This window comes from Copadichromis virginalis, linkage group LG5 (assembly GCF_057382275.1).
Source record: "Copadichromis virginalis isolate Kocher_CV1m ecotype Utaka linkage group LG5, C_Virginalis_male_GT1.1, whole genome shotgun sequence".
Taxonomy (NCBI): domain Eukaryota; kingdom Metazoa; phylum Chordata; class Actinopteri; order Cichliformes; family Cichlidae; genus Copadichromis; species Copadichromis virginalis.
In genome coordinates, this window is record NC_140622.1 from 31,565,993 (window position 1) to 31,577,494 (window position 11,502).

General features: G+C 39.4%; 1 protein-coding gene across 2 annotated transcripts; it reads left to right on the forward strand.

Moving 5' to 3' along the window:
• Positions 1-48: 48 nt before the first annotated feature.
• LOC146710077 (cysteine desulfurase-like) lies at positions 49-9,510 on the forward strand. 2 transcript variants are annotated; one of them, XM_085457331.1, is made up of 13 exons: positions 49-375; positions 2,223-2,293; positions 3,680-3,796; positions 4,387-4,470; positions 5,184-5,336; positions 5,560-5,653; positions 5,824-5,958; positions 6,373-6,530; positions 6,616-6,721; positions 7,057-7,138; positions 7,580-7,663; positions 7,904-7,993; positions 8,124-9,510. In XM_085457331.1, the coding sequence occupies exons 1-13, from the start codon at positions 270-272 to the stop codon at positions 8,185-8,187; spliced, it is 1,344 nt and encodes a 447-aa protein (XP_085313457.1). In that variant the 5' UTR covers positions 49-269; the 3' UTR covers positions 8,188-9,510. The 2 variants fall into 2 exon arrangements, with proteins under 2 accessions (XP_085313457.1, XP_085313458.1); XM_085457332.1 differs by lacking the exon at positions 49-375 and adding an exon at positions 1,250-1,290.
• Positions 9,511-11,502: the final 1,992 nt, after the last annotated feature.

Here is an 11,502-nt window from a genome sequence, read left to right on the forward strand (position 1 = left end):
CACACGGAAGTGTTCGGTGTTACGTATTTATCTTGACATTTGTGTTTATAACTGGACGTAACAGACAGGCGGCAACATCACCGAACTTCACTCAAATTTAACCTTTTGTTTAAGTAGTGATATTTTGTTATTTCTATTTTCTTGCGTAGGAACCAGTGGGTTAAGCTGGTCTGTGCCAAGTTTTCTGTTTTGCTGGTGTTCAGCACGAACAGCGTGCTGTTTTTGACGGAGGTCAGCGGCTTTCCAGTTGAAGCCAGTCCACTGACAAGATGCTTGCCTCGGGTAGGACCGTGTCCTCCCGGCTGCTGAGGCCAACCGCGTGGCTTCCTCTCCGGCTGAGCTCCGAGCGGACGGCCGCTAGCTTCCCGCAGAAAGGTAACAATTGCCCGGAGCAAAATGGGTAGCTTATTCCCCCAAGACCAACTAGCACGAAGCTAATCCCAAAGTGACGCAGTTTAGTGAGGCAGGAAACTTCACAGCATCTGTAAACTGTCAGGTTAACTGACGACTTTAAAATCCATGTGAGGTCAGGAAAACCTAAAAAATACTAAATTAAAACACTAATAAACGGAAAGTTCACGAGCACTAGCTGACTGGCACAAGACGAAGCAATCTTGTTAAATAACTGTTTTAAAAAGATTTTATGTTCTGATATTCTCTGTGTCACTCTCCATTTTTTATAATGTTAAAATCATGCACATTACTCTTGACTTCATTGCCAGATTGACAACATTTTTAGGGCCCGAGCACTGAGAGTGCGAAGGCCCTAATGTATCTGCTCTGTTTCTTATTATTAGGGCCCGAGCACTGAGAGTGCGAAGGCCCTAATGTATCTGCTCTGTTTCTTATTATTAGGGCCCGAGTACTGAGAGTGCGAAGGCTCCATTGTATCTGCTCTGTTTCTTATTATTATTATTTTCATTGAAATGAATTGCCATTTTTGAGTGCTTTAACCTGCTCAAAAACTCGTGAAATTTTGCACACATGTCAGGTTTGGTGAAAAATTTCGTATTTTAACTTCCTAGGACCTGGCGTCCACATATGTGGACATCACATTTTGGGTTATTTAGACCAAAATACTCAATTTTGCTCTACAAGGGCCTGATATCCACTTACGAGGACATTATACTGCTACTGTTCTATCGAAATTTTAAACGAATATCCTCATATGTGGCTCTTATTTTTCATAAAAACAAAAATAAGGTTAAAAAAAATCTGGTAATTCTTTGTTTTTACATTCATCGGGCCCCAATATGCCCGAGCGGACGGCCGCTAGCTTCCCGCAGAAAGGTAACAATTGCCCGGAGCAAAATGGGTAGCTTATTCCCCCAAGACCAACTAGCACGAAGCTAATCCCAAAGTGACGCAGTTTAGTGAGGCAGGAAACTTCACAGCATCTGTAAACTGTCAGGTTAACTGACGACTTTAAAATCCATGTGAGGTCAGGAAAACCTAAAAAATACTAAATTAAAACACTAATAAACGGAAAGTTCACGAGCACTAGCTGACTGGCACAAGACGAAGCAATCTTGTTAAATAACTGTTTTAAAAAGATTTTATGTTCTGATATTCTCTGTGTCACTCTCCATTTTTTATAATGTTAAAATCATGCACATTACTCTTGACTTCATTGCCAGATTGACAACATTTTTAGGGCCCGAGCACTGAGAGTGCGAAGGCCCTAATGTATCTGCTCTTTCTTATTATTATGGCCCGAGTACTGAGAGTGCGAAGGCTCCATTGTATCTGCTCTGTTTCTTATTATTATTTTCATTGAAATGAATTGCCTTTTTTGAGTGCTTTAACATGCTCAAAAACTCGTGAAATTTTGCACACATGTCAGGTTTGGTGAAAAATTTCGTATTTTAACTTCCTAGGACCTGGCGTCCACATATGTGGACATCACATTTTGGGTTATTTAGACCAAAATACTCAATTTTGCTCTACAAGGGCCTGATATCCACTTACGAGGACATTATACTGCTACTGTTCTATCGAAATTTTAAACGAATATCCTCATATGTGGCTCTTATTTTTCATAAAAACAAAAATAAGGTTAAAAAAAATCTGGTAATTCTTTGTTTTTACATTCATCGGGCCCCAATATGCCCGATGAATGTAATAATGTAACAATTTAAATGCCATTTTTTTACATTAATAAATTTAATGTGGTCTTAAGAATGGCTTTAAATGTCTTAAATATACTGTAATTTATGCTGCAGAGTTGATCAAGAAACATGAACAGGATGAGCCTCGCCCCCTCTACATGGACTTCCAGGCAACCACTCCCATGGTAACTGTTACTAAGCACTTTGTCACTTTTACAGGCTTTTACAGCTGATGTCAGAGAGAGTTGGACATAAAGCTGGTTGTACTTAGAGTTTCATATTAGGGCTGCTCAATTAATCGAATTTTAATCACGATTACGATCTGGGCTTTCAACGATCATTAAAAATGACTGAGCCGATTATTAGCCGCGACACCTTAAAGGCCAGTCCGTGAAAATATTGTCGGGCATAAACCGGTCCGTGGCGCAAAAAAGGTTGGAGACCGCTGATTAAGAGGACCCGAGGGAAGCTCGGAAAGCTAAGCAGAAGTTATTTGGAGAGGAGAGAGTGACTGCTGTTGGTTGAAAAGAGAGGTTAAAAAAAAAAAAACCTTCAGTGGTGTTGCACACTATTTTATATTATTTTTAAAGTCAGAGCAGCACACTCCGTTTTGTGTAACTATTTTTAAATCCCTGTAGAACCTGAACCGTGTAAGCTAGCGCAATAATTTTTTTTGCATATGAAACCGGAGGAGTTGTACTTACATCTGATGCCATCAGCTTGTCCTCGGTCACGGTTTCCTTCCACATAAAGCTTTGCAAAAACTGCATAGAAAGCGCTTGCAGGAACAAAAACATAATATTCCAGAAACACGCTTTGCCGATCCGATCAGCTGTTCGTAACACTTCCCACAGTGAATCAGACGTCAGCACGAACTATCACATGTTGGCCATTTCCTCCCCGAAACCGGTAGTGACGTCATTTTCGCGGAAATGTAGTTTTTTACTTGTAGGCCTTACTGGTCATGTTTGACTTTTCTGAATAGTTTCTGGGATGCTTAGAACTCGAATTGCACTGCTGGAAATCGTTTATTTTGATGCACCTTCTGTTTTCTTTGCAAATTTGCATCATAGGATTGTTTTTTCGTTTTTCCTGCAGTGTATATAAAAATTGGTGTATCTCCAAAATAAAACTATGAAGACACTCAAAATAAATTTCCTGTTGTTGTAAACTATTTTTTGCAACTTTTTTGTATTTAAAGTTTTGAGGGATAAACCTCTTAAATTTCTCCAAGTAGAAATATATGTAAAAAAACAAAACCGATTTTCAATTTTTTTGTAGTTTATTGCAACTTTTTTGCAATTTATGTAGTTACTATGGACATAATGCATACATATTATTAAAATATGGGCTATAACAGTTGTATAGCAACTTGAAATGCTCCCACAAATGGCACTACAACATGTAAAAAAATAATATAAGCTCTGGCGGACTTGGTTCTATGGTAGGTCTTAAAGGGTTAAATAAATATCGTCAAATAATCGAGATCTCAATTTCAGTGAAAATAATCGTGATTATCATTTTTGCCATAATCGAGCAGCCCTATTTCATATGTTTGTGTGTGTCTTTAGGATCCCCGGGTGCTGGATGCCATGTTGCCCTACCAGGTGAATTACTACGGTAACCCTCACTCCAGAACGCATGCCTACGGCTGGGAGAGTGAATCCGCTATGGAGACCGCTAGGAAGGTAGAGAGCTGCTCCATCTTTAGAAAAGTGGGCTGTGCTTATTTACACTTTCTTTGCAGGTAGTAAAAGGACAGTAACATCTAGTCCTTTTACTGAAAAAATCTGGTCCATGTATCACTTTGGCTTGCTCAGTTGTAGCTGTGGTATGCAAAGAGATGCAGGCCTCATACAAGCTAGTGAGCACACCAAAGTCGAGCACTGATGCTGAATGTTTGAATTCAGCATCAGCGCTCCGACATTAATATTTGTAACCTACAACATGTGCATGTTTCACCGAGAGTCACTGACTGATGTTGCTATATGTCTATGGCTACGTTCACACTGCAGGTCTTAATGCTCAATTACGATTTTTTGATCAAATCTGATTTTTTTGTCTGGTTGTTCACACTTTGTCCTCAAAGTTTATGTGTTAAAAGCAGGAAAAATGGCCACGCATAAGAATTTGAGCAAATTTCTCAATGGCCAAATTGTGATGGCCACTAGGGCGGAGTTAGAGCATCACTAGAACACATGTTCAAAATTAGAAACACAAATTAGAAACATGTGAATCTGTTTGGTGTTTTTTTTTCCCTTTCTTTCTCTCTGAGCAGCAGGTGGCTGATCTGATTGGAGCCGATCCCAGAGAGATCGTTTTCACCAGCGGAGCCACAGAGTCCAACAACATGGCTATCAAGGTCCTACTCTCTTGACCTTAATCACTTTATCTCACACAAACACACACAGGTTTTGTTTTGGTGAAAACTGATCAAAAATATAAAATGCAGACAACAGATTAAAACTACAACTCTTACAAAATAAGAACACTGTAAAAAACCAAGTGATAAACTACATGAGAAATAAAAAACACACAAAACAGTAAGAGCAAATTCAGAATGTGAACTGATTAATAAAACTCCTTAAAACAAAACTGTCATTAACAAAACTCTTTGTATTGTTAATGATTTGGATGCTTCTTCTGAATCAAACTATACAATATTGAAATGCAAAAACTTGTGATAAAAATGGAATTTGTCAGCCACGTTGAGAACATTTAATTAAAAGAAATTTTCTGTGCACACGAGGCAAATAAGTCAGCTGACAGGAAGAAGTAGCATCTGTTTTCACTGTTTCACTGAAACAAACTACTTCACTTCAGTCCACTTGGATTGCCTTACCAAAGACACCATGTGTAGCAAAGAACAAGTAATAACAGCGAGAATAGAGGAAGCAAATTAAAGTCACGCTGCTGTCGATTCTGATTTACTGGAATTATAAATGAGGTCATTGAATTAATGCTAAAAAGAAACGAGCAGTAGCCACAAACTGGATTCACAACTCCAGAAAGTGCTAGAATCAGAGAAAATCTTAAAACTTTCTTCCCTTTAACCCAGTGTGTTCTCTCCTGTAGGGTGTAGCCCGGTTCTACAAGGCCAAAAAACGTCATGTGATCACCACTCAGACCGAGCATAAGTGCGTCTTAGACTCGTGTCGGATTCTGGAGTCCGAAGGGTTCGATGTTACTTACCTGCCGGTCCAGAACAACGGCCTGCTGGACCTAGAGGTAAACATACAGAGACAAAAAGAGAGATCACGCAGACAACAACCAGAATATTGTCTGTGTGAACATATTAAAAACTGGAAGCTATATTTACAATACCTCTGGGCAGTGAAGCCTGTATTTATTATTTTTACCTCCATTTGTAGCGTTACAGAATTCACGAATTATTGTGTCCCGTGTCTGCTCCTTACAGTGAGTCTTACTACATGTTTGTTTGTGTGTTCAGTTGTTGGAGGCCTCCATCCGTACTGACACCTCTTTGGTGTCGGTGATGACCGTGAACAACGAGATCGGAGTCAAGCAGCCCATCAAGGAGATTGGTAAGCATAGCAAATCAAACACACATGAAATGCTCACAATCACGCACTCATAATATCCGCATCTAAATAGTTTTGTCAGTTTTACTGAATAAATCAGACTATTCGCTTTATGCGGAGCCCAACCGAGAGCTCTGATCAGATTAATGAGCTTGAACTCTTTCTATCTACAGGTCAGATTTGTCGCTCAAAAGGAGTCTTCTTCCACACTGATGCTGCTCAGGCCGTTGGGAAGATTCCCATCAGCATCTCTGACTGGAAGATCGATCTGATGTCCATCAGTGGTCACAAGATTTACGGACCCAAAGGTCAGCTTTAGTAGCAGTACCAGTAGGTGGCATAACTCTAAACCGATCGATAGGCAGGTGAGATAGTTTGTGGAGCTCATTTGTCAGTGCCCATTTCCATTTTTTATATAAATTGTATAAAACTAGAAATGGCTAAATTTTCCCACAGAAATACGTGTTTTGGTTTTAAAAATTAAACAAAATACACGCAGGTGAAATATGAAGCAGGAAAGATGGCAAAAAAGTATGTATGTATACTTTTTTGCCATGTAGGTTGTTTATATGAAGATTTTTTTTTCTTTTTTTTTTAAATCAGCGGAGTTTCCCTGTTAATTTTTTCTATCAGCTGTCAAAGTCGGAGTTTGATTATCTTTGAAAAGATGCACGTAAAATGGTGTAAAAGCAAAAATACTTACTACGTGTGTGTGTGTCCAGGTGTGGGTGCGTTGTACGTGCGTCGCAGGCCAAGGGTGCGTTTGGAGCCAATACAGAACGGTGGCGGGCAGGAGAGGGGGCTGCGCTCTGGCACTGTCCCCACCCCACTGGCTGTTGGACTGGGAGCTGCCTGTAGCATCGCCCAGGAGGAGATGGAGGTAAAATAACCAAAGTCAAACATCCAAAAAACCTTCCCAGACGATGCTACATTTCAGGGGGATTAGTGCATGTTTGTTTGTTTAGTATGATCATCAGCGGGTGTCCATGCTGGCTAATCGTCTGGTCCAGAAGGTCATGTCTGAGATTCCTGATGTCATCATGAATGGAGATCCAGAACAGCGTTACCCTGGTAAACACATTTATGTTTGTTTAGCAGTCTTTATGAGGACATTTATTAGCGTAAGACATTTCTTAACTCTAGCCTATACCTAATTCTAAACTGAACCTCGAAACCAACTCTTAAACTGTAAAGTGTTAAAGTGCTCCTTGTAACTAAACTGGTTTTATAATACGCTAATAAATTCCATGTAGAAATGAAACTCAGTGCTGCTGCTGCAGGTTAGAATTTAAACCAAAATTGATTTACAAGTCAGTGAAGATTTTTGAAGTTAATGTTTCTGAAGTGTTTTTGTTGGAAGTTGGACTAACACCTTTGATTGTGTTTGTGTGTCTGGGTGTTTTCAGGCTGTATCAACCTTTCTTTTGCCTACGTGGAGGGCGAGAGTCTGCTGATGGCACTGAAGGATGTTGCTCTGTCATCAGGGAGGTCAGATACAAACTTTTTTTTCACGCACATATGTCCAACTTTTGAGTGTAACTTTACCCACTGCATCAAAAAGTTAGAAAATCGGCATGGTTTTGAGAGGATGGAAGTGTTGACCGATTTGTGTACTATTTATGAATCAAGTGTCCTGCCACCTGTGTGGTCAGGGTAGCATTCTTACATTAGCTTCTCTTTGTTGGCTACTTTTTAAATCTGGAATTGAAATTAAATCATTCTCCTATCACACAAAGTCCTGAATGCCTTTTGCCTGAATGACTTTTCGTTCCCTATCTTCTGCTCAAGTTCACAGAAACACTTTTAACATAAATGTCAGTTTCAACACCAGCATTGAGAGTACAGTTACATGCTTAATGTACAGTTCAAAAGCCTCATATGATTGTGCATGAAGTCTCTAAAGATGAATATTTGTGTCTGTGTGTGCAGTGCATGTACTTCAGCGTCTTTGGAGCCATCATACGTCCTCAGAGCTATTGGAGCAGATGAAGATCTGGCTCACTCTTCCATCAGGTAACAATACCTCCTGTAACCTGGATTATGATAAAAACTGCAACTCCCCAGAAGTTTAATAATGATTTTCCTTGAGCTTCCTAACTCTTTTCTTCACATTGATCAGACTTAGCAATCAAAGTGATTAAATCCACAGAAAACTAAGCTGTTTATAAACTTGGATAACCAGGGAATGGTTACCAACAGCCTTTCATGTTCTCTAGTTTCAGGTTTAAATGTCCGTGTTTGTGTCTGTGGCAGGTTTGGTATTGGCAGGTTCACCACTGAAGAAGAGGTTGACTACACAGCAGAGAAATGCATCGAGCAGGTCCACAGACTCAGAGAGATGAGGTAAAGTCAGCTCTCAGACACTATCGCGCAGATGCTGATTTTACTTTACATTCATAAAATTGATACAAAATTTTGAATGGTAACCTTGTTTTCTCTAACCTGCCTCTTTGCCTCTCTTTCTGTCTGTCAGTCCTCTGTGGGAGATGAGTCAGGAAGGCATCGACCTGAAGAGCATCAACTGGGCGCAGCATTAAGCTTCTTCCACTTCTTGCCCACTTCGACATGATAGTTCCCAAAAGACTGAAGGAACAGACCAGCTTTTTCTTCCTGTAAACAAACACGCACAAACTCCCTGTCGTCTGGCTGTAGCTCAGTGTCTCTCTAGAAGCTCCTCCAGTTGCTCTCTCAGGAGATGTTGCTCAGACAGTTGACCAACGCACATCAATCTCTTCTTTTTCTTCTGTTGCCCAGAAGGTTGCTTCTTTATCTCAGATGAAATGTTTACAGAGGCTGTGACACGCTCTGAAATCTAACATGACATTCATGAGAAGTACATCCTCTTTGGTTGTTTCAAACTAAATATGGTATTGATTGTGCGACATGTCCATCAGTGGCCGATTTGGGGCTTTGATCAACAGACTGCCCACAAACAAAAAATTTAGACAGACATCCAGGACCATGTTTTCACAGCAGGGCTACTCAAAAAAAGCAGTTATTCAGAATACAACAGTAAAGGATAAACCAGTCGGCACATGTTGTATTTTTTAATAAAGGTTAGGGGAAAACAAATTTGTGGGCACACACACAAACCAAAACAATTGGTTGTAAAGTAAAAAAGGAAAAAAAAACACTCTATGACTAAGAAGAAAACCTTTTATACTCATGTCTCTGTCATTATTATTTTTTTCTAAAAACATTGCAGCACTGTAATCAACTATGCATCCATCGCACAATTTGATATGCATCAGTGTCTGTGACCAAGATTTGTCTAAAACTGGTCTTGCACAGTATGACAGACATGCAGTAAATGGCACAGAGGTGCTTTTAATCTGACTCTTTAGGTGATTTGACTTCACCGAATCTAACATCTTGATGCCTGGTGTCATCTTGATTTGTGAGATTAATACGCTGGATTTATTATCGTCATGCACAGTTGCAAAAATTATTTGACTTATTAGATCAGCTCTGCATGACTCTCAAAAGGTCCAGTACAAGTCGCAACTTGTACTCTACAAAAACTACTATAGAGCATCATTTATTAATAAACTTAAAGAAAATGGGGGTGCACCTTCTTTGACATAAAAATGCATACACTCTGACCAAGCCACAGCTTTTATTGATTTTTAAGAAGCTCGGTTGAGATCATCTGTGTGCCATATTCTCTTGTGTCAGTTCTACACGGACTTTGGCACCAGTTACAGATAACTTTGCAAAACAGCCCTGTTTTGATAACATGAGGTTGGTGGCAACATTTACATTTGCAGCACTTCAAAAATGCCCGTTAAGAATGTTGCATGTATAATTTTTGAACTTCTTTTTCCTTACAGCAAGAATTAAAAACCCCACAGTGACAAGTACTTCTTTTACCATTCATTTCAAATGAAGGGTATATGATCTCTAAAGTCCTGTTCACAGACTTTCGAGATTTCGAACATTTAAGTAGGTTCTCTTCACTATTTACTTGTGTATTTGTTTGTTTATTGCTATCTGATCATAATGAAACAAGTGGTTCTTTCCAAAAGAAAGGGTGCAGGCCAAAGCAATGGCTTGCATACGATGCACCCCACATACATAAAACAAGGTTTAACCATCCAGAAAGTAACATTACAACAGAAAATATTACCAGATAGCCACAGTGTCAAAGCTGGAATCTGAGACTTGCACTTGTGGATCAGGACAATAATTAGAAACATGCAACCAAAACGTCCAAAAAAAACAAAACAAAAAACATTAAAAAGGTTTTGAAGTATCCTAGGCAAAGTCCAGGCTTAAGATGTTTTGGTTTGACCTTAAAAAGGCTTTTTGTGCTTGAAAACCCAGAATTAAAACAATTTTGTCAATAAGGGTGGGCCACGGTGATGTGAAACACTCATTGCCAGTCATCACAAATGACTGCAAAGACAGCAGCTCTTGCTGCCAAGAGTGGCAAAAACAATCAGCTTTAGGGCAATTACTTTTTACAAAGGGTCAGGCGGGTTTGTGTAGCTTTTTCAGTTTATAAGTTAAACCATCATTTAAAAACTGTATGTTTTATTGACTTGGGTTTCATTTGTTTAATATTAAAATTTAAAAACAAAGTAAAACACATCAAAAAGGGGAAAAAAAGTGGACCCACACAGACTGTCCAGTGTAGGTAAACTGATAAATATTTCTCACTTATTTATGTTCCATAATAATATCTATACGAAAATAAAACGACAAGCTACTATTACATATTACAGTGCAAATTCAGTTTCAGTGCGAACGTAATATCAGACTGAGACTCGGGAGTTAAATCCCCACAGTGTTTAGTTCTGCTTTTCACTCGTCGTTGTAAATAACAAGTAAGAGTTGACGCTCATGTTGGTGTCTAACGTTCAGGAAACTAGTTTTCTCTCCTTTTTATCTTTAATAACTACGATCAGTGCAGCTGCTACGGCCAGAAAACGCATGTAAATGTTAAATATAACACTACCTAATTTATTCGTTAATTTGACTAAAGCATAAACCCATCATATTATTTGATATTAATAAAAACAAAACCCCAAAACGTTTTTACCGTCCTGCCAGCAGCAGCATACTGACAGGTTAGCTCGTCTCTGCGAGCTTTCACATTACGAGCAGAAACCTCAAACTCACCTCAAAGCGAGATCCACCACTCAAAAAGTTTAATTTTCCATCCCCGGTGTTTTTAAAAATAAATTAATAAATAGGGTTTTTAAAAGTGACCTAGCTAGGTAGCTAATGAGCTACATTCGCCTTCTCTTCCGCTTCTACCTTTTCTTCTTCTTTATTGGGCGAACGTCAAAAAAGCGCCACCAGCTGGTATGGAGTTTGGGTCTGGATTTAAATATTGCATTATCCATCAATTCTCTTCGGGGTCGCTGGAGTCTATCCCAGCTGTCTTAGGGCAATTTTGGAATCGCCAATTAACCCGCCCCCAACGTATTCGGACTGTAGGAAGAAGCCTGAGAGAACCAACGCAAACGGGGGAGAAGATGTAAAAACTCCTGATGGTGGAAGTGAACTCAGGACCTTCTATGCTGTGAGGAAACAGTGCGAACCACTTAACTCCAGAAATATACGCAAATAGTTATACAGTACAACACTTTCACCCAAAAATTTTACTGAAGCAAAAATATATTATTTAAAAGTAGTGTATTCATAAGATAATGAAACATACTGAAACCACTTTGCACAAACTCGTTGCTTTGTAGCCAACCAAAAAGCAGAAGCGGTACCAAAACACAGAAAATTAACGAATAAGAGTGGTGAACGTTCACAGGAACTCCCGCCTCCTATTTCCGTTTCTTGTGCAACCATGAAACGGCATCGACATCGAGCTGCGTCAAGCTATCAAAGTAACCGAG

What these genes read in the sequence shown, in the direction of transcription:
- LOC146710077 (XM_085457331.1), top strand. Translation starts at nt 270, where the DNA reads ATGCTTGCCTCGGGTAGGACCGTGTCCTCCCGGCTGCTGAGGCCAACC. An exon ending in TCCAGAACAGCGTTACCCTG is followed by an intron (nt 6,722 to 7,056) that starts GTAAACACATTT and finishes GGGTGTTTTCAG; the next exon opens with GCTGTATCAACCTTTCTTTT. An exon ending in CACAGACTCAGAGAGATGAG is followed by an intron (nt 7,994 to 8,123) that starts GTAAAGTCAGCT and finishes TCTGTCTGTCAG; the next exon opens with TCCTCTGTGGGAGATGAGTC.